Source organism: Oncorhynchus gorbuscha, unplaced genomic scaffold, assembly GCF_021184085.1.
Source record: "Oncorhynchus gorbuscha isolate QuinsamMale2020 ecotype Even-year unplaced genomic scaffold, OgorEven_v1.0 Un_scaffold_692, whole genome shotgun sequence".
NCBI classification, from domain to species: Eukaryota; Metazoa; Chordata; class Actinopteri; order Salmoniformes; family Salmonidae; genus Oncorhynchus; species Oncorhynchus gorbuscha.
In genome coordinates, this window is record NW_025745767.1 from 340,782 (window position 1) to 363,266 (window position 22,485).

At 44.2% G+C, this 22,485-nt stretch overlaps 1 protein-coding gene across 1 annotated transcript; it reads left to right on the forward strand.

Annotated features, from left to right (window-relative positions):
• Window positions 1–824: 824 nt before the first annotated feature.
• LOC124019831 (mortality factor 4-like protein 1) lies at window positions 825–10,223 on the forward strand. Its single transcript, XM_046335263.1, has 13 exons — window positions 825–1,006; window positions 1,563–1,609; window positions 1,740–1,807; window positions 2,281–2,367; window positions 2,865–2,903; window positions 3,111–3,191; window positions 3,299–3,324; window positions 3,986–4,074; window positions 4,599–4,700; window positions 5,079–5,167; window positions 5,571–5,743; window positions 7,795–7,879; window positions 9,668–10,223. Exons 1-13 carry the CDS (start codon window positions 967–969, stop codon window positions 9,747–9,749), a joined length of 1,008 nt encoding a protein of 335 aa, XP_046191219.1. The 5' UTR covers window positions 825–966; the 3' UTR covers window positions 9,750–10,223.
• The last annotated feature ends 12,262 nt before the right edge of the window (window positions 10,224–22,485 follow it).

Below are 22,485 nucleotides of genomic sequence, written 5' to 3' on the forward strand. Positions count from 1 at the left end.
ACCCATATCAATAAAACATTTAATCTCAGTTTGATATTGACCTCCTACTATCCTATTTGTCAGGACAGAATGATTGATATTTTTGTTATACTCTTCAGACTAATGAATTAACTTATTCATGATCTTCAAACCTCTTGGCCAGCCATCTGTGTACCATCACATGAAACACAAGATCAAGAGCTGATTTATTAGTTAGTGGCTGAAATAACCAATTCATGTTAAGATTGTATGAATATTATAAACAGCTTAGTACCCTACAGGGCTTCTGGGTGGCGCAGCGGTCTAAGGCACTGCATCTCAGTGCTAGGAGGTGTCACTACAGACCCTAGTTCGGTTTCCGGCTGTGATTGGCCGGCACACAATTGGCCCAGCGTCATTCGGGTTTGACCGGTGTAGATTGTCATTGTAAATAAGAATTTATTCTTAACTGACTTAAATAAAAATATATATATTATAATAATCTAAACATACACCCAGATCTGGTACAGTATTCTCATTGGCAGAACTCGGGGGAAAAAGGTAACATGCTCTGAATACAAAATGTGTACAGTGAAATGCTTACTTACAAGCACTTAACCAGCAATGCAGTTCAAGAAATAGAGTTTAGAAAATATTTACTAAATAAACTCAAGTAAGAGTCCCATAGGCCTGCGCACAATTCTCCCAGCCTCGTTGGGGTTTGGCCAGGATGTAATTGTAAATAATAATGTGTTTTTAACTGACCTGCCTAGTTAAATAAAGGTTCAAATAAAGTAAATGAATAGGGCTCCCTTCACAAAACAATGATCATGTCCTGTGTGGTCCGCAGGGGCCGCATCAGCGCAGTGCGATACCGTGGTCACCTGACCGCGCTGCCAGGCTGCGCACGTCGAGAGAAGAGCCCTTTGCCGTGTTGTGTCAGGAAGAAATGGAAGCTGGCAATGCACGAATTTGATCATTCAGAGATCCGAACAGTTGAGTCTGTGAATGGCGCCAAAACAGGACCCTAAACCTAAATTTCAAGAAGGTAATGTGCACCGTGATGATGAACTGTGAAAATTAAAAACGTAGCTAGACCCTGTCGTCTCGTGAGTTGAAAAGGCATCGACGGTATGGCGCTTCTCGCGCAGAGCACGTTAGCCAGCTAACGTTAGCTAAAACACTGCTACATGCTAGCGAGAGATATCATCAATTTGAAAATTGCATGAATAATTAAATGTCATCTACCATAAGTAGTGTACTAATACACGTACCTTTGGTATTCATTCAGCCAACTAACTAGACTGTTTTATCTAACTGGCTGTGTTGAAACAATAAGCTACCTAGCTAACGTTAGCTAATTGCTAACGGGTAAACAATCCCTTACCAAGGGCCTTGGCTTGAATAGCAAATGTAACTAACTATGCAATTGTGTTTCTATTGTATTTGTTTTATACGTTGGCCACGTATCAACGAAATACATTTAGCTACACCTTAGCCAACCACTGGTGTTCACGGTTTAATATATATAAGATATATAAGTTATATATTTAAGATATATAATATAACCATCCAGTATTTGTCTATTTCTTCTGTTTTTTTAGGTGAAAGAGTTCTGTGTTTTCATGGGCCATTGCTTTACGAAGCAAAGGTGGGTTTAGATTCATTCCACCAATCTGAATGGCTTTCGGCTCGTGTTTACTAAACAATACACCATTTGCAGTAGCCTATACCTAAAGTCATATTTATTACAATTCGTAATGATTGTTGTTGTATTTCAGGCAGTGAAAACCAATATCAAGGAGAAGCAAATTAAGTACTTCATTCATTACAGTGGATGGAACAAAAAGTGAGTCATTTTTTTCATTGTTGGCTTTTCAAATAATAAGGCATGTGTATCTAAAGTGACTTCGTTATGGTGCATACGTTTCTTATGAATGGGTGGTCCTGGGACTTGAATCCACTTTTCTGGTGTTGCAAGTAAAGTGCTCTAACAGAGCGTTACCCAAACTCTTGGGGACCCCAATGGGGATTCAAATGATCAAAGCTTGATGATGAGTTCCTCATTTGAATCAGCTGTGTAGTGCTAGGGCAAAAACCAAAACCCCTTGTGAAACGCTGCTCTAACATTTGAGCTGCAGAGGACCAGTACTGTTCTCTATTTAGACAATACTATTGTTAGCTATGGACCTATCTTTTTTTTGAATTCACTTTTTACATTTTTTATGAATGCTTACCTCACAGCCACCTAACATTCTGGTATTGATTCAATAAAAATAAACGGTCAGACATCTGAATGTGGTTGATCTCTTTCTGTTTCAGCTGGGATGAATGGGTTCCTGAAAGCAGAGTTCTCAAATATGTGGACAGCAACCTGCAGAAACAAAAAGAGCTTCAAAAGGCTAATCAGTGAGTTCATCTCATTACAGACAGACTCTGCGTTGGGGGAGTGTTTTAGTGTATGGGATGTACCTACTGTGTCAACATTGTGTTGGGGTGGGGGAGTGTTTTGGTGTATGGGATGTACCTACTGTGTCAACATTGTGTTGGGGTGGGGGAGTGTTATTGTATGGGATGTACCTACTGTGTCAACATTGTGTTGGGGTGGGGGAGTGTTTTAGTGTATGGGATGTACCTACTGTGTCATTACAGACAGACTCTGTCAACATTGTGTTGGGGTGGGGGAGTGTTTTAGTGTATGGGATGTACCTACTGTGTCATTACAGACAGACTCTGGGGGGGGGGAGTGTTTTAGTGTATGGGATGTACCTACTGTGTCAACATTATGTTGGGGTGGGGGAGTGTTTTAGTGTATGCGATGTACCTACTGTGTCAACATTGTATTCAAGCTGCCATTGAACGAAATACAACAATGAGATTCTATATGTCAATCAATGTCTCCCCAGAAATGCCGACGATGACTCGAAGATGGGAGAACATAAAAAGTAATTCCACTTATTTTTTAAAATAATGAACCACAATAGTAATCTTTATGTATATAGCACCTATGATACAATGGTGCATTTACTTGTAAGCACTAGTTGAACATAAAACATACGAGTTAAAAAGATGACATAAAATGATCATAAGGAAATGTTAGAAGTGTTTGTGAAGGTTATTGTCGTTCATGGCGGTGTTCCTTCCTCTTACAGGCATTATGATGTGGAGGGAAAGATGAGGGGTGTAGCACCGAGCAAGAAGATTGCTGCTGTGCAGCAGAAAAATGTTGATCTGTAAGTTTGATCCCGTCTTTCCAGTTTGACCTACTTTCAAACTTTCACGAAAAAGACAAAAAAAGAATTGAACAGCGCCTTCTAATGCAATCTTCTTTTTTCTTCAGGAAAGCGAAAAAGACAAAACTAAAGAGTAAGTAAAAGTGTTAGTCCCACTAGTTTCTGCTACTAGTAAAAGTGTTAGTCCCAAGAGTTTCTGCTACTAGTTAGTGTTAGTCCCACTAGTTTCTGCTACTAGTTAGTGTTAGTCCCACTAGTTTCTGCTACTAGTTAGTGTTAGTCCCACTAGTTTCTACTACTAGTTAGTGTTAGTCCCACTAGTTTCTGCTTCTAGTAAAAGTGTTAGTCCCACTGGTTTCTGCCACTAGTAAAAGTGTTAGTCCCACTAGTTTCTGCTACTAGTAAAAGTGTTAGTCCCACTGGTTTCTGCTACTAGTAAAAGTGTTAGTCCCACTGGTTTCTGCCACTAGTAAAAGTGTTAGTCCCACTAAAAGTGTTAGTCCCACTGCTGCTACTAGTAAAAGTGTTAGTCCCACTGGTTTCTGCTACCAGTAAAAGTGTTAGTCCCACTGGTTTCTGCCACTAGTAAAAGTGTTAGTCCCACTAGTTTCTGATACTAGTAAAAGTGTTAGTCCCACTAGTTTCTGATACTAGTAAAAGTGTTAGTCCCACTAGTTTCTGCTACTAGTAAAAGTGTTAGTCCCACTAGTTTCTGCTACAAGTTAAATGAACCCTTTAACATTCCTTTGTGGATAGGGTTTGATTATGTGTCTGTCCCGTTTGTCTTTGTGCAGCACCAGCGGCTGGAGAAGGTACCAGCACAGGAGAGATGCCACAGCCACCGCGGAAGAAGAGGGCTCGTTGCGACCCAACTGTGGAGAGTGTATGTCCACCTATGGATGCTGTGTATTGTCCCTCACATACAGCAGGCCTGTTCTCTGTGTTGTCCCTCACATACAGCAGGCCTGTTCTCTGTGTTGTCCCTCACATACAGCAGGCCTGTTCTCTGTGTTGTCCCTCACATACAGCAGGCTTGTTCTCTGTGTTGTCCCTCACATACAGCAGGCCTGTTCTCTGTGTTGTCCCTCAGCAGGCCTGTTCTCTGTGTTGTACAGCAGGCCTGTTCTCTGTGTTGTCCCTCACATACAGCAGGCCTGTTCTCTGTGTTGTCCCTTGCAGCAGGCCTGTTCCCTCACATACAGCAGGCCTGTTCTGTTCACCAATTGAAGCCTCTCATACTCTGAAACAACAGCTCCAGTTACTTATGTCCTGCAGCAGTCAGCCAATCACAGATGGGAATTGTGTTTTTTTAACAATACCCAGGGCTTATTTTTATATATTTTACTGGTTTTCACATCTCTTATTGTAAATGAGTCTGACTGTTCCATTTGGTTTCACTGTAACCAGGAGGAGACGTTCATCAACCGTGTGGAGGTCAAGGTGAAGATTCCTGAGGAGCTGAAGCCGTGGCTGGTGGATGACTGGGACCTTATTACCAGACAGAAGCAGGTGGGGGTCTAGACAGCTGTCTACCAGGGTTGGGCTCAATTCCAATTGAAAATGGTCAATTCAGGAATTTGAATTTTAAACTTAAAATATTGAATAATAATTTTTCTTTGAAATTAATAGCTTTTACTTTTAAGTTTATTGAGAAGTAATTGAAAATAGTTTTTTATTTTTTATTATTGAATTGGAATTTCAGTTCCTGAATTGGCTGCCGTCACTTCAAATTGACCCCAACCCTGCTGTCTTATGGTCAGAAGATGCCAACTATTTACTGGCAAGACAGTCTTTCTCTACAAGTTCATTCTTTACAGGATTTGTTTGTGTTTTAAGCGTATTTTATGAGGTGCTTGACAGATACATTACATTTTTCTTGAATTGTAGCTTTTTCACCTGCCCGCGAGAAAGAATGTGGATAGTGTCTTGGAGGACTATGCAAGCTATAAGAAATCAAGAGGAACTTCAGAAAGCAAGTGAGTAAAACCACACCCCTCTCGATGCTGCAGTACGAGTGAAGACACCTCTTTAAGGAATACCTAGGTTAGGATAAAGTAATCCTTCCCCCCCCTTAAAAGATTTAGATGCACTATTGTAAAGTGGCTGTTCCACTGGATGTCATAAGGTGAATGCACCAATTTGTAAGTCGCTCTGGATAAGAGCGTCTGCTAAATGACTTAAATGTAAATGTAAGTTACAATGAAGGTCATCTGACTAGAAACCAGACAAGCCTGGCCTGTATCTGCTTATCAAAGTGGACTAGCTGTAATTCGCTTGCTTGGTGAAGTTCAACCCAGGTATCACGCATTCATTCAGCTCTAGCTGTGAACACTTCAGCAGTGCCTGTTGCCTTATATCTCCTGTCCTGGTTCCCCTCAGGGAGTATGCTGTGAACGAGGTGGTGGCAGGGATCAGGGAGTACTTCAACGTCATGCTGGGCACTCAGCTGCTCTATAAGTTTGAGAGGCCCCAGTATGCAGAGATACTGGCGGATCACCCCGACACACCCATGTCCCAGGTCTACGGGGGCCCGCACCTGCTCCGGCTCTTTGGTACGTAGCCCCCGGGGGGGGGGATCGGAAGTAGCCTCTGGACTGGAACTTTTAACAAATATTTCAGTTTGAATCTCAGGAGACTAACGTTGGGGTGATTGGGCTCTTTAGGAGAGGTGAAGACCCGGGGGGGAAATGGTTCTCTTTAGGAGAGGTGAAGACCCGGGGGGAAATGGTTCTCTTTAGGAGAGGTGAAGGCCCGGGGGGGAAATGGTTCTCTTTAGGAGAGGTGAAGACCCGGGGGAAATGGTTCTCTTTAGGAGAGGTGAAGGCCCGGGGGAAATGGTTCACTTTAGGTGAGGTGAAGGCCCGGGGGGGAAATGGTTCTCTTTAGGAGAGGTGAAGGCCGGGGGGGAATGGTTCACTTTAGGTGAGGTGAAGGCCCGGGGGGAAATGGTTCACTTTAGGTGAGGTGAAGGCCCGGGGGAAATGGTTCTCTTTAGGAGAGGTGAAGGCCCGGGGGAGAAATGGTTCTCTTTAGGAGAGGTGAAGGCCTGGGGGAAATGGTTCTCTTTAGGAGAGGTGAAGGCCCGGGGGGAATGGTTCTCTTTAGGAGAGGTGAATGGTTCTCCCGGGGGGGAAATGGTTCTCTTTAGGTGAAGGCCCGGGGGGGAGGTGAAGGCCTGGGGGGGGAAATGGTTCTCTTTAGGAGAGGTGAAGGCCCGGGGGAAATGGTTCTCTCTTTAGGAGAGGTGAAGGCCCGGGGGGGAAATGGTTCTCTTTAGGAGAGGTGAAGGCCCGGGGGGGGGAATGGTTCTCTTTAGGAGAGGTGAAGGCCCGGGGGAAATGGTTCTCTTTAGGAGAGGTGAAGGCCTGGGGGGGGAAATGGTTCTCTTTAGGAGAGGTGAAGGCCCGGGGGGAAATGGTTCTCTTTGGGAGAGGTGAAGGCCTGGGGGGGGAAATGGTTATTAGAGCCTTAAGACTGTTTACAGTGCCTTTTGTCTACTCTTCTCCTACCACCGTTCACTGCTCTGTCATTGGTGCACCGTCACAGCACCCATGAAAGCTCTCATCTTCAGCCATATAGCTAATGAAGGACACTTTAATAGATTTCATTATGGGCCGTTATCACAGGGATGAAAGTTAACTTTCTGGAGTCAATGGGGTGTAGGAGAATGTGTAATACCCAGGGAAGGCCAGAAGGTGAAGCGTCTACCGCCGCCACAAATTGCATCCAGAATCCCATTAGTTGGTTAATTAACATTGAGCGGATCTTTAACTACCGGCAATTGGGTTTCTGATCTGAACCGGTGTGATCATCAGATGGACTAAGTGCCAGGGCCATTTGAGAGAGAGTCTCGTTCCGAGCCAGGTTGAACTGAGATTAGTAGATGAAGAACCATTTAGAAAAGTGTTTGTGTCATCAATGGCTGTGTCAAACACTTGAAGGGCAAACGCCAAGCGTCAATTGGATGGTGCACTCTGTAAACAAAAACCTGCTTCCATCTCAAGATCATCAGACTGTAAAATAGCCATCATTAGGTTGGATTCCACACGGTTACATAACCCTGCACCTTGGAGGCTGCTGAGCCTATATACATAGACTTGAAATCACTGGCCACTTTAATAATGTTTACATATTTTTGCTTTACTCGTCTCATATGTACATACTTTATTCCACTGTATTTTAGTCTGTCACACTCTGACATTGCTCGTCCTAATATGTATATATTTCTTAATTCCATTCTTTTACTTTTAGATTAGTGTGTATTGTTAGATATGACTGCACTAGAAACACAAGCATTTCTCTACACCCGCAATAACATCTGCTAAATGTGTGTGACCAATAACATTTTATTTTATTTTGAAATTGTAAATAAAATGAAATCACAATTTTATTAAGGAGTGCATTTAACAAAGTCACAACACTCTTCGCAGATTTAAATAAAACTGTATAGCAGTTTCCATGGGAGAGTTTCAGTTTACTCATCTGTCCACACCTGCATTGAGACAGTATTTATTCAAATATCAGCCAATGCTAATATAGAATCATGTCTGTGTACATATGGTTAAATCTGGTCCCTGACGGTGCTGTTCTTTGTGTTGTGCAGTGAGAATTGGCTCCATGCTTGCCTACACTCCCCTGGATGAGAAAAGCCTGGCTCTGCTGCTCAACTACCTGCAGGATTTTCTCAAGTAAGACACCTCTCCTTCATCCCCACTCGTGAAATTGAATGTCTGGCTTGGCAGAGCATTCCCTAACCTGGCTGGCCTATCATATTATATTCTCATCAGAAGGATTTCACCGTTGAAAACGTAGCCCACTGACCGTAAAATGCTGCTGTCTAATCTCGCTGTCAGGGCTCGCTCTTGACACTGACAGACTTTGATACCACTCTAACAAGAAGTTACCAAGACCATTGGATTCCAGAATAGGCCCTAATCGTACCACTCTAACAAGAAGTTACCAAGACCATTGGATTCCAGAGTAGGCACTAATCGTACCACTCTAATGAGAAGTTACCAAGACCATTGGATTCCAGAGTAGGCCCTAATCGTACCACTCTAACAAGAAGTTACCAAGACCATTGGATTCCAGAGTAGGCACTAATCGTACCACTCTAATGAGAAGTTACCAAGACCATTGGATTCCAGAGTAGGCCCTAATCGTACCACTCTAACAAGAAGTTACCAAGACCATTGGATTCCAGAGTAGGCCCTAATCGTACCACTCTAACAAGAAGTTACCAAGACCATTGGATTCCAGAGTAGGCCCTAATCGTACCACTCTAACAAGAAGTTACCAAGACCATTGGATTCCAGAGTAGGCCCTAATCGTACCACTCTAATGAGAAGTTACCAAGACCATTGGACCAGATTAGGATTACCACTCTAATGAGAAGTTACCAAGACCATTGGATTCCAGAGTAGGCCTTAATCGTACCACTCTAATGAGAAGTTACCAAGACCATTGGACAGAGTCTAATGAGAAGTTACCAAGACCATTGGATTCCAGAGTAGGCCCTAATCGTACCACTCTAATGAGAAGTTACCAAGACCATTGGATTCCAGAGTAGGCCCTAATCGTACCACTCTAATGAGAAGTTACCAAGACCATTGATTCCAGAGTAGGCCCTAATTACTAATGAGAAAGACCATTGGATTCCAGAGTAGGCCCTAATCGTACCACTCTAATGAGAAGTTACCAAGACCATTGGATTCCAGAGTAGGCCCTAATCGTACCACTCTAACGAGAAGTTACCAAGACCATTGGATTCCAGAGTAGGCCCTAATCTACCACTCTAATGAGAAGTTACCAAGAATTCCAGAGTAGGTTACCAAGACCATTACCAAGACCATTGGATTCCAGAGTAGGCCTTAATCGTACCACTCTAATGAGAAGTTACCAAGACCATTGGATTCCAGAGTAGGCCCTAATCGTACCACTCTAACGAGAAGTTACCAAGACCATTGGATTCCAGAGTAGGCCTAATCATACAGCTTATTTCAGTAATCCTGATAAAGCAGTTAATTTGTTCACTGTTGCTCTGTCATGAATGTTTTCATTGCAGTGGGCCTAAATGTCTGGCCGTGTATCTGCAGGATACTGTGTATGTGTACCCTAGAAACCATCTGTGAACATGGCCATAATCCTGATCCTCCTCAACCTGCAACAACCGTAGTAGATTGTGATGGGTTCAAACGGAGGACACATTCATTTAGCCTTCTCCACGTGTCGTTATTTCCTGTAAACAAGTGTTTCCTTCTCCTGATTGCTGCAGATGGTTACCTGGACAGTCTGTTTAAAGGTCCAAATAGAAATCAGGTTATAAGTTGTTAGGATGAGCTGATCTGCTCCTCATTGTAATATTTCTAGACTTCATAGAGGCCGATCACCTTTTATGAATACAGATGCCAAGTTTTTGTCCATTTTCTATGGCTGGTAATTGACCTCCAATTGCTTGTTCCTCCTGTCTGTCGTAGGTATCTAATGAAGAACTCCTCGCTCTTCAGTGCCAGCGACTACGAGGTGGCGCCCCCAGAGTACCATAGGAAAGCCGTCTGAGAGGAAGGTGCACTGACCCATTCGGAAACACCAAGCCTCTTCCAGACTACATGGAACCATCTCAAACCCGTTTGAGTGGAAAGCTGGACTGGATTTTTATTTCCTTTCCACTTGAACTATTTCTGGAGGTTCCCTGGAGTCGGTTATGTCTTTTTGGAGCAGTGGCAGCTTTTAAGATATAAAGTGTTTTTCTTTCTTTCCCACCGGGTACGTAACACAGGCGAGACGGGCATGTTTTTCCTCCCAATATCGGGGACTTTTTACCAGGAACAGCTCTGTAATGTTTCTGTGCATTCCATCGGATCGGTTTATTTTTGTCTGTTTTCACCTCAACGACTTTGCATGTGTTGAATTATGGATATTTGATGCTAACCACAATTTGTGCAAAGCAATCAGAGTTGAAATGTCTTTGGTGGGATACATTAGCTGTGTAATGGTTGGCTATCATTTTGTAATAAAGATGTTTCTACACAAGTTCTGTATGGTAAATATCCTTCATTCTCCCTGACAACCTGTACTCTACAAATACAGAAATAATCCTCATTATTTTGGCATTCACGAGACGGAGGTTGAACAATGGCCATTGATTCCCCATTTAGATGGTTTTCACTCAAGTCACATGCACAACCACAGTGAAATGAGTACCTTGCCCTTCTCAACTGCAGTGTTCTGGATCAAAATGGTGTAACTGGCACCTACTACCATGCCCTGTTCAAAGACCCTAATCTTCTGTCTTGCCCATTCACCCTCTGAATGGCACACATACACAGTCCATGTCTCAAGATTTAAATCCATCTTTAACCTGTCTCCTCCCCTTCATCTACACTGATTTGAAGTGGATTTAACAGGTGACACCAATAATGGATCATAGCATTCACCTGGTCAGTCTGTCATGGAAAGAGCAGGTGTTCCTAATGCTTTGTATACATCTAAACAGGGCTGAAAAGTGACTGGTAACCTGACTCAATACCTATGGTAATACACATGTAAACAGGGCTGAAAAGTGACTGGTAACCTGACTCAATGCCTATGGTAATACACATGTAAGCAGGAGTAGGATACTATCTATTTCTAGAGTTAACTATATCAATACTTATGGTAATATACAGTTGAAGTTTACAAAGTTGTGGCCAAAAGTTTTGAGAATGACACAAATATTAATTTCCACAAAGTTGGCTGCTTCAGTGTTTTTAGATATTTTTGTCAGATGTTACAATGGAATACTGAAGTATAATTACAAGCATTTCATAAGTGTCAAAGGCTTTATTGATAATTACATGAAGTTGATGCAGAGTCAATATTGCAGTGTTGAAGACCTCTGCAATCTGCCCTGGCCTGCTGTCAATTAACTTCTGGGCCACATCCTGACTGATGGCAGCCCATTCTTGCATAATCAATGCTTGGAGTTTGTCAGAATTTGTGGGTTTTTGTTTGTCCACCCGCCTCTTGAGGATTGACCACAAGTTCTCAATGGGATTAAGATCTGGGGAGTTTCCTGGCCATGGACCCAAAATATCGATGTTTTGTTCCCCGAGCCATGGCAAGGTTGTCCATCAGGCTGGAAAAGGCATTGTTCGTCACCAAACTGTTCCTGGATGGTTGGGAGAAGTTGCTTTCGGTGGATGTGTTGGTACCATTCTTTATTCATTGCTGTTTTCTTAAGCAAAATTGTGAGTGAGCCCACTCCCTTGGCAGAGAAGCAACCCCACACATGAATAGTCTCAGGATGCTTTACTGTTGGCATGACACAGGACTGATGGTAGCGCTCACCTCTTCTACTCCGGACAAGCTTTTTTCCGGATGCCCCAAACAATCGGAAAGGGAATTCATCAGAGAAAATTACTTTACCCCAGTCCTCAGCAGTCCAATCCCTGTACCTTCTGCAGAATATCAGTCTGTCCCTGATGTTTTTCCTGGAGAAAAGTGGCTTCTTTGCTGCCCTTCTTGACACCAGACCATCCTCCAAAAGTCTTCGCCTCACTGTGCGTGCAGATGAACTCACACCTGCCTGCTGCCATTCCTGAGCAAGCTCTACTGGTGGTGCCCCAATCCCACAGCTGAATCAGCTTTAGGAGACGGTCCTGGCGTTTGCTGGACTTTCTTGGGCGCCCTGAAGCATTCTTCACAACAATTGAACCGCTCTCCTTGAAGTTCTTGATGAGCTGATAAATGGTTGATTTAGGTGCAATCTTACTGGCAGCAATATCCTTGCCTGAGAAGCCCTTTTTATGCAAAGCAATGATGACGGCAAGTGATTCCTTGCAGGTAACCATGGTTGACAGAGGAAGAACAATGATTCCAAGCACCACCCAACCTTTTGAAGCTTCCAGTCTGTTATTCGAACTCAATCAGCATGACAGAGTGATCTCCAGCCTTGTCCTTGTCAACACTCACACCTGTGTTAACGAGAGAATCACTGACATGATGTCAGCTGGTCCTTTTGTGGCAGGGCTGTAATGCAGTGGAAATGTTTTTTGGGGATTCCGTTAATTTACATGGCAAGAGGGACTGCAGTTAATTGCAATTCATCTGATCACTCTTCATAACATTCTGGATTATATGCTAATTGCCATCATACAAACCGAGGCAGCAGACTTTGTGAAAATTAATATTTGTGTCATTCTCAAAACTTTTGGCCACGACTGTACACTTAGGTTAGAGTCATTAAAACTAATTTTTCAACCACTCCACAAATTTCATTTTGGCAAGTCGATTAGGACATCTACTTTGTGCATGACACAAGTAATTTTTCCAACAATTGTTTACAGACAGATTATTTCACTTGTAATTCACTTTATCACAATTCCAATGGGTCAGAAGTTTACATACACTAAGTTGACTGTGCCTTTAAACAGCTTGGAAAATTCCAGAAAATTATGTCATGGCTTTAGAAGCTTCTGATAGGCTAGTTGACATAATTTGAGTCAATTGGAGGTGTACCTGTGGATGTATTCGAAGGCCTGCCTTCAAACTCAGTGCCTCTTTGCTTGACATCATGGGAAAATCAAAAGAAATCAGCCAAAAATTGTAGACTTGTAGACCACCACAAGTCTGGTTCATCCTTGGGAGCAATTTCCAAACGCCTAAAGGTACCACATTCATCTGTACAAATAGTACGCAAGTATAAACACCATGGGACCACGCAGCCGTCATACCACTCAGGAAGGAGACGCGTTCTGTCTCCTAGAGATGAACGTACTTTGGTGCGAAAAGGTATAGGTGTGAGGGGATGTGTGTGAGTGTGCGTGACACTGAAGGTGTGTGTGTCTGAGTGGGTAGAGACCTGTGGATGGGCATAGAGCCAGTGTGGATAGTCTGTGGGAGAGGGAGAGCAGTACCTGTAACCCATTTAACAGTCTTATGGCCAGGGGATAGAAGATGTTTAGGAGTCTGTTCGTCTGAGCCGTGATGCATGTCTCAGGTGGCTGGAGTTTTTGGCCATTTTTCCGGGCAACCAAGAAAGACAATTTGAAAGATAGCTGCAGTTCAATTTCCTCTGGAGCTTGTGTCTGAATTTTTATGGAGTTTGCATATTTCTTTGTGTAAGAATAATTGCTAGAAAGATTAAAAGTTGAAACCTGGACCCATTTAAAATGATAAGAGGATGCCCTCAATTGAGGATTCATAGTCTTCAGATTCGGAGGCAGAATTCCTGGAGATATATGAAAGACTTGGACTAAAAACAAAGCAGTCCTATATCCACTACTTCCTGTACAGTGCTGCCCTAGATAATCTACTTCCTGTACTGTGGTGCCCTATATAATCTACTTCCTGTACAGTGCTGCCCTAGATAATCTACTTCCTGTACAGTGCTGCCCTATATAATCTACTTCCTGTACTGTGGTGCCCTATATCATCTACTTCCTGTACTTCGGTGCCCTATATCATCTACTTCCGGTACAGTGGTGCCCTAGATCATCTACTTCCTGTACAGTGGTGCCCTAGATCATCTACTTCCTGTACAGTGGTGCCCTAGATCATCTACTTCCTGTACAGTGGTGCCCTAGATCATCTACTTCCTGTACAGTGGTACCCTATATCATCTACTTCCTGTACAGTGGTGCCCTAGATCATCTACTTCCTGTACAGTGGTGCCCTATATCATCTAGTTCCTGTACAGTGGTGCCCTATATCATCTACTTCCTGTACTTCGGTGCCCTATATCATCTACTTCCGGTACAGTGGTACCCTAGATCATCTACTTCCTGTACAGTGGTGCCCTAGATCATCTACTTCCTGTACAGTGGTGCCCTAGATCATCTACTTCCTGTACAGTGGTGCCCTAGATCATCTACTTCCTGTACAGTGGTACCCTATATCATCTACTTCCTGTACAGTGGTGCCCTAGATCATCTACTTCCTGTACAGTGGTGCCCTATATCATCTAGTTCCTGTACAGTGGTGCCCTATATCATCTACTTCCTGTACAGTGGTGCCCTAGATCATCTACTTCCTGTACAGTGGTGCCCTATATCATCTACTTCCTGTACACGTAAATGTTTTGCTCCATGAAGTAATCCAGAAATGTTTACGCCACCATCTTGTCTATTTCAAGTCATTGATTGAGACATTCTGTAGATAACCTATTGCAACATGATAGGTCTTTGCAAAACAGAAAGGGAAAGGACTTGAGTCACTAAGGTACTAAATTCATGATATTAATGAACAGAATACAAGGCTGCTGAGGTGTGGGCCAACCGTGTGTTTCTAACAGACTAACAGCTCCTCCTACCCAACACCCTCGATGACTGAACAGTCAATCAAAGTAGGTAGTGAATTGTAATGTAATTAAGGTCAACTATGTAATTGAATAATGTCTTGTACTATTTAAATATATATATATTGAACTAGAACCGTCAGTTAAGAAAAAATCTTATTTACAATGACGGCCTACCCCGGCCTACCCCGGCCTACCCCGGCCTACCCCGGCCTACCCTGGACGATGCTGGGACAATTGTGCGCCGCCCTATGGGACTCCCATTCGCCGCCAGCCTGGATTCGAACCAAGGTCTGTGGTGATGCCTCTAGCACTGAGATGCAGTGCCTTAGACTGCTGTGCAACTTGGGAGCCCAAATTGGTGACAAACTATAAAGGAAAATGTATTACAAATAAAAACCTACCCAAAGAAGGAATTAGAAAATACTAAAACCAATCAGCAAGTCCTGGTTTTATTACAAAAAAGTTACTGATAATAAAGCATTTAATGATTGCACCTCATTATGCTGTTATACTAAACTAACCTGGCTACAACTGGGTTTTGTTTTGCCTGCTGATAGAGGGACTCAACCATCTCTTCCCTGGCGTACATGATCTCTGACAGAGGGGCTCAACCATCTCTTCCCTGGCATACATGATCTCTGACAGAGGGGCTCTACCATCTCTTCCCTGGTATGCATGATCTCTGACAGAGGGGCTCAACCATCTCTTCCCTGGCATACATGATCTCTGACAGAGGGGCTCTACCATCTCTTCACTGGCATACATGATCTCTGACAGAGGGGGTCTACCATCTCTTCACTGGCATACATGATCTCTGACAGAGGGGCTCAACCATCTCTTCCCTGGTGTGCATGATCTCTGACAGAGGGGCTCAACCATCTCTTCCCTGGCGTACATGATCTCTGACAGAGGGGCTCAACCATCTCTTCCCTGGCGTACATGATCTCTGACAGAGGGGCTCAACCATCTCTTCCCTGGCGTACATGATCTCTGACAGAGGGGCTCAACCATCTCTTCCCTGGCATACATGATCTCTGACAGAGGGGCTCAACCATCTCTTCCCTGGCATACATGATCTCTGACAGAGGGGCTCAACCATCTCTTCCCTGGTGTACATGATCTCTGACAGAGGGGCTCAACCATCTCTTCCCTGGTGTACATGATCTCTGACAGAGGGGCTCAACCATCTCTTCCCTGGTGTACATGATGTCTTTGACAACAGCGAAGAGGGCCTGCCTTTCTCGCTCCACAGCCACCTCCACTATGCCTGGAGTAAGTGGAAGGTGCAGAGGCTAAGTTTGGCCCCTGGAAATGCCCTCCCTAATGCTCCCCTCTCTGTCTTGCAGCCATCTGTAATGATGAGGTGAGGACCAGCCTGACCTCTCCCTGAAAAGGCCTCCTCCCTCAGTATGTCCTTCGACAGTTGAAGGCCCTCAAGGATTGTGGCCTCATCCTCAGACGGAGTCAGGATAACCCCAAGGGGGAGACCGCCAACACAGCTGTGGATAGGGGGAATAAAAACTGCAGTTTTCTCTGTCTGTGTTCCCAGAGGAATCAGTGAAGCAGAGCTCCCCACTGTGTCTGGTCTGATGGACACTGTTCATCAGTGGGAGGAGCAGGTATTCACCAGAAGGGTTCCTCCAGAAGGTTTCTCAACCTTGGTGTATATCTATCACTCCTCAACCTGCCTCTCTAGGGCTGAGAGCACTCCTCAACCTGCCTCTCTAGGGCTGAGAGCACTCCTCAACCTGCCTCTCTAGGGCTGAGAGCACTCCTCAACCTGCCTCTCTAGGGCTGAGAGCACTCCTCAACCTGCCTCTCTAGGGCTGAGAGCACTAGTCAACCTGCCTCTCTAGGGCTGAGAGCACTCCTCAACCTGCCTCTCTAGGGCTGAGAGCACTCCTCAACCTGCCTCTCTAGGGCTGAGAGCACTAGTCAACCTGCCTCTCTAGGGCTGAGAGCACTCCTCAACCTTCCTCTCTAGGGCTGAGAGCACTCCTCAACCTGCATCTATAGGGCTGAGAGCACTCCTCAACCTGCCTCTCTAGGGCTGAGAGCACTCCTCAACCTGCCTCTCTAGGGCTGAGAGCACTCCTCAACCTGCCTCTCTAGGGCTGAGAGCACTAGTCAACCTGCCTCTCTAGGGCTGAGAGCACTCCTCAACCTTCCTCTCTAGGGCTGAGAGCACTCCTCAACCTGCATCTCTAGGGCTGAGAGCACTCCTCAACCTGCCTCTCTAGGGCTGAGAGCACTCCTCAACCTGCCTCTCTAGGGCTGAGAGCACTCCTCAACCTGCCTCTCTAGGGCTGAGAGCACTAGTCAACCTGCCTCTCTCGGGCTGAGAGCACTCCTCCAACTGCCTCTCTAGGGCTGAGAGCACTAGTCAACCTGCCTCTCTCGGGCTGAGAGCACTCCTCAACCTGCCTCTCTAGGGCTGATAGCACTCCTCAACCTGCCTCTCTAGGGCTGATAGCACTCCTCAACCTGCCTCTCTAGGGCTGATAGCACTCCTCAACCTGCCTCTCTAGGGCTGATAGCACTCCTCAACCTGCCTCTCTCGGCTGATAGCACTCCTCAACCTGCCTCTCTAGGGCTGAGAGCACTCCTCAACCTGCCTCTCTAGGGCTGAGAGCACTAGTCAACCTGCCTCTCTCGGGCTGAGAGCACTCCTCAACCTGCCTCTCTAGGGCTGAGAGCACTCCTCAACCTGCCTCTCTCGGGCTGAGAGCACTCATCCACCTGCCTCTCTAGGGCTGAGAGTACCTCTCAACCTGTCACTCTAGGGCTGAGAGCACTCCTCCACCTGCCTCTCTAGGGCTGAGAGCACTCCTCAACCTGCCTCTCTAGGGCTGAGAGCACTCCTCCACCTGCCTCTCTAGGGCTGAGAGCACTCCTCAACATGCCTCTCTTGGGCTGAGAGCACTCCTCCACCTGCCTCTCTAGGGCTGAGAGCACTCCTCAACATGCCTCTCTAGGGCTGAGAGCACTCCTCAACCTGCCTCTCTAGGGCTGAGAGCACTCCTCAACCTACCTCTCTAGGGCTGAGAGCACTCCTCAACCTGCCACTCTAGGGCTGAGAGCATCTCAGGCCCATTCTGTTCCACGTACCCCTTCCTGAACACTTTGTGGTACAATCTGTGCAAAAGGTAAAAGATGTGTCCACAACATCCTACATCTGTTCACTAGTAATACTAGAACACTGACCACAACATCCTACACCTGTTCACTAGTAATACTAGAACACTGACCACAACATCCTACACCTGTTCACTAGTAATACTAGAACACTGACCAGAACATCCTACATCTGTTCACTAGTAACACTAGAACACTGACCACAACATCCTACATCTGTTCACTAGTAATACTAGAACACTGACCACAACATCCTACATCTGTTCACTAGTAATACTAGAACACTGACCACAGCATCCTAGTAATACTAGGGGCGGCAGGGTAGCCTAGTGGTTAGAGTATTGGGCTAGTAACCGGAAGGTTGCAAGTTCAAATCCCCGAGCTGACAAGGTACAAATCTGTCGTTCTGCCCCTGAACAGGCAGTTAACCCACTGTTCCTAGGCCGTCATTGAAAATAAGAATTTGTTCTTAACTGACTTGCCTAGTTAAATAAAGGTAATAAAAAAAATACTAGAAAACTGACCACAACATCCTACATCTGTTCACTAGTAATACTAGAACACTGACCACAACATCCTACATCTGTTCACTAGTAATACTAGAACACTGACCACAACATCCTACATCTGTTCACTAGTAATACTAGAACACTGACCACAACATCCTACATCTGTTCACTAGTAATACTAGAACACTGACCACAACATCCTACATCTGTTCACTAGTAATACTAGAACACTGACCACAACATCCTACATCTGTTCACTAGTAATACTAGAACACTGACCACAACATCCTACATCTGTTCACTAGTAATACTAGAACACTGACCACAACATCCTACATCTGTTCACTAGTAAGTTCTATTAATTGGTCAGTAACTAGAACACTGACCACAACATCCTACATCTGTTCACTAGTAATACTAGAACACTGACCACAACATCCTGACATCTGTTCACTAGTAATACTAGAACACTGACCACAACATCCTACATCTGTTCACTAGTAATACTAGAACACTGACCACAACATCCTACATCTGTTCACTAGTAATACTAGAACACTGACCACAACATCCTACATCTGTTCACTAGTAATACTAGAACACTGACCACAACATCCTACATCTGTTCACTAGTAATACTAGAACACTGACCACAACATCCTACATCTGTTCACTAGTAATACTAGAACACTGACCACAACATCCTACATCTGTTCACTAGTAATACTAGAACACTGACCACAACATCCTACATCTGTTCACTAGTAATACTAGAACACTGACCACAACATCCTACATCTGTTCACTAGTAATACTAGAACACTGACCACAACATCCTACATCTGTTCACTAGTAATACTAGAACACTGACCACAACATCCTACATCTGTTCACTAGTAATACTAGAAAACTGACCACAACATCCTACATCTGTTCACTAGTAATACTAGAACACTGACCACAACATCCTACATCTGTTCACTAGTAATACTAGAACGCTGACCACAACATCCTACATCTGTTCACTAGTAATACTAGAAAACTGACCACAACATCCTACATCTGTTCACTAGTAATACTAGAACACTGACCACAACATCCTACATCTGTTCACTAGTAATACTAGAAAACTGACCACAACATCCTACATCTGTTCACTAGTAACACTAGAACACTGACCACAACATCCTACATCTGTTCACTAGTAATACTAGAAAACTGACCACAACATCCTACATCTGTTCACTAGTAATACTAGAAAACTGACCACAATGCAAAAGAGGTCCTTCACAATGGAGGTCTGGACAGAGGGATCTGTTTTCAGAGGTGAAGATGTAGTCGTCTCCGTACTGTATCTGCAGGTCGTTCTTTGGAACCGTCAGTGCAGATGAGGGGGTAGTGCCAGATTTCAAAGAGCAGGGTCAGTGTCTCTATGGCTTTGGCCCCCACATCCCTGTGCCTGAGGGCATCTGCCACAAACTATATTCTGGAAGATGAGGGTGTTTTTGCACCTGGGACCAACCACCAACAAAACGGTGTCAAAATGAGTCTGAGAATAAAGAGAGGAGGGTAACTGGATTAACAAACAGGCTTATTAGACAGAATCTCTGACCCACCTGCTCAATCATCCGGTCTTGTCAGCACATGTCATCAGGGTACAGGTCATCTTTGCCTCGCAGCGGGTGTTCTTGGACAGTCTTCTGTCATTGGCTGTTTGGGATCTGACGGCCACATTGTGTTGACACCTATAATGAGCCTAAACAAAATAGATGGAGTTTATTCTTCTCATTTCTATAAAACAGCAGATCTATTTACAGGGTTCGTGTAGGAGACAATACATAGCAAGAGACTAAACGAACTAAACATGTGTGAGAGAGAGAGAGAGAGAGAGTCACCGTGTGTGGCCCCAACAGTGTTGCTGATTTGGCCTTACCTTAAAAAGCACACGCTGTCCTTTACTTGGTTTTGTGACAGTGACCCTTCAAGTGACTCCTGACTTTGGTGTCTTCTGTAGCCACTCTTTATTAAACTGACTTACTCCTTCCATGGCCATTCCAAAGGATACCTCAAAAGCACAGTGGTCCATCTGTGTGAGCCTCTCCTCGTAGGAACAGACATGGCTCTTGTACCCAGGAGCCAATCAACTCTATGAATTTAAAAAGAAATGTTGTCAACAGTGATATTGATTGACATAACTACAGTGGTGGAAAAAGTACTCAGTTGTCATACTTGAGTAAAAGTAAAGATACCTTAATAGAAAATGACTCAAGTTAAAGTGAAAGTCACCCAGTAAAATAATAATTGAGTAAAAGTATACTTTAGTATCAAAAGTAAATGGAATTGATAAAATGTACTTAAGTACCAGAAGGCACAATAAAATGTTTTATTGACAGATAGCCAGGGGCACACTCCAACACTCCAACATAATTTACAAACGAAGCATTTGTGTTTAGTGAGTCCGCCAGATCAGAGGCACTAGGAATGACCAGGGATGTTCTCTTGATAAGTGTGTGAATTGGAGTACTTTTGGGTGTCAGGGAAAATGTACGGAGTAAAAACTACATTATTTTATTTAGGAATGTAGTGAAGTAAAAGTAAAAGTTGTCAAAAATATAAATAGTATAAAAAAATAAAATTAAAATAAATTAGTAATTTGTTTGTTCAGTGTAGTTTGAGTATATACACAGATTTGAGTCAGGCTAACAAAATATACCTTTGTAGAAGTAGTGGCATATATATCCAGTCTTCCCTGTACAGTGTGCCATGGACATAATGTTGTTGTTGGGTGCTAGCAGGAACCCATGACCGTTAATGGTCAGCTCTGCTATTGACAGGCAGCGATGCCTGTTGACCTTGTATAACATCTCGATAAGACAAAGGCTGTTCAGTGGAAGAGGAGTTTTCTCTGGCTTCAATCACACAGGTGCAGGACACAGCGTTGCCAGCAATGCAGTACTACGGGGAATCCATGGCAACGCTGTTGCTATGGAAACTTTGAGAGCTGTAGTAAAAAAACATCCAGTCGACATACCACAGGAGGTTGGTGGCACCTTAATTGGCAAAGACGATCTGGTGGTAATGGCTGGAGTGCAGTAAGTGGAATGATATCAAATATATCAAACCCAGGTGTTTGACATCGTTCCATTCGCTCCGTTCCAGCCATTATAATGAGCCGTCCTCCCCCTCAGCAGCCTCCAATGCAACATACTGTACATACACTCTGAGCCCAACTGTAGAATTTCACTTGAATGAAAGACAGTATAGTGAGCCTGTGTATAAGACAGAACTGTGCCCTTTATGTTCAGTGTATTGACGTGTCGGAGCTAGACATTCTTTGGGAGGTAGTTCACGGTAGGAGGTGGGAGGTGGGAGGTGGGAGGTAGGAGGTAGGAGGTGGGAGGTGGGAGGTAGGAGGTAGGAGGTAGGAGGTGGGAGGTAGGAGGTGGGAGGTGGGAGGTAGGAGGTGGGAGGTGGGAGGTGGGAGGCTAGGCCTTTAAAAGTTGTATTTATTATTCCAACAAAAAAATATGAATCTCATTCTGAAAATGATTCATAAACTATGTGCTTTTTCATGTTTCCATGTTTCCTCTTCTTGAGCAAAAAGTAAACAAGCAAGTGTTCAATTACAGCGCAGATTTTAATTATGTTATATGTCTTATGTTGTTATCAATAACCAAGCAATTATTTTAAATTGGGAAAATAATTGCCCAGAAGGGGGCAATCTTTCTCTTTTTCGACTTGGTTGAGTTGAGCCGTCCCACAGAAAGTAATTGTCTGCTTAATTGATTCCACATTGACAGTGTACATTACACGGCAACGTATAGTTTATTAGAACCATTTGGATGAGACTTTGTGTAGTATTGCCCCCCTCCTGCCCAGCCAGTTCAGTATTCAAATCTACAACTGTTTATTAAATTTCTCTCCTAGCATACATTAACCCTGAAAATATGCATTAGCCTATTCACACTGAGTACACCAAATGTTAGGAAGACTTTGGTAATATTGTGTTGCACCTCTTTGGCCCTCAGAATGTGTTGGGGCATGGATTCTGCAAGGTGTTGAAAGCGTTCCACGCGGATGCTGGCTGATGTTGACTCCAATGCTTCCCACAGTTGTGTCAAGTTGGCTGGATGTCCTTTGGATGGTGAACCATTCTTGATACACGGGAAACTGTTTTGTGTGAAAAACCCAGCAGCGTTGCAGTTCTTGACGCACTCAAACTGGTGGACCTGGCACCTACTACCATACCCTGTTCAAAGGCACTTAAATATTTTGTTTTGGCCATTCACCCTCTGAATGGCACACGTACACAATCCATGTCTCAACTGCCTCAAGGCTTAACAATCCTTCTTTAACCCATCTCCTCCCCTTC

Bases quoted from the DNA above. Each gene is read 5' to 3' on its own strand.
- LOC124019831 (XM_046335263.1), top strand. From the start codon at position 967: ATGGCGCCAAAACAGGACCCTAAACCTAAATTTCAAGAAG. The intron at 1,610-1,739 runs GTGGGTTTAGAT...GTTGTATTTCAG, and splicing joins CATTGCTTTACGAAGCAAAG to GCAGTGAAAACCAATATCAA. The intron at 2,904-3,110 runs GTAATTCCACTT...TTCCTCTTACAG, and splicing joins AAGATGGGAGAACATAAAAA to GCATTATGATGTGGAGGGAA.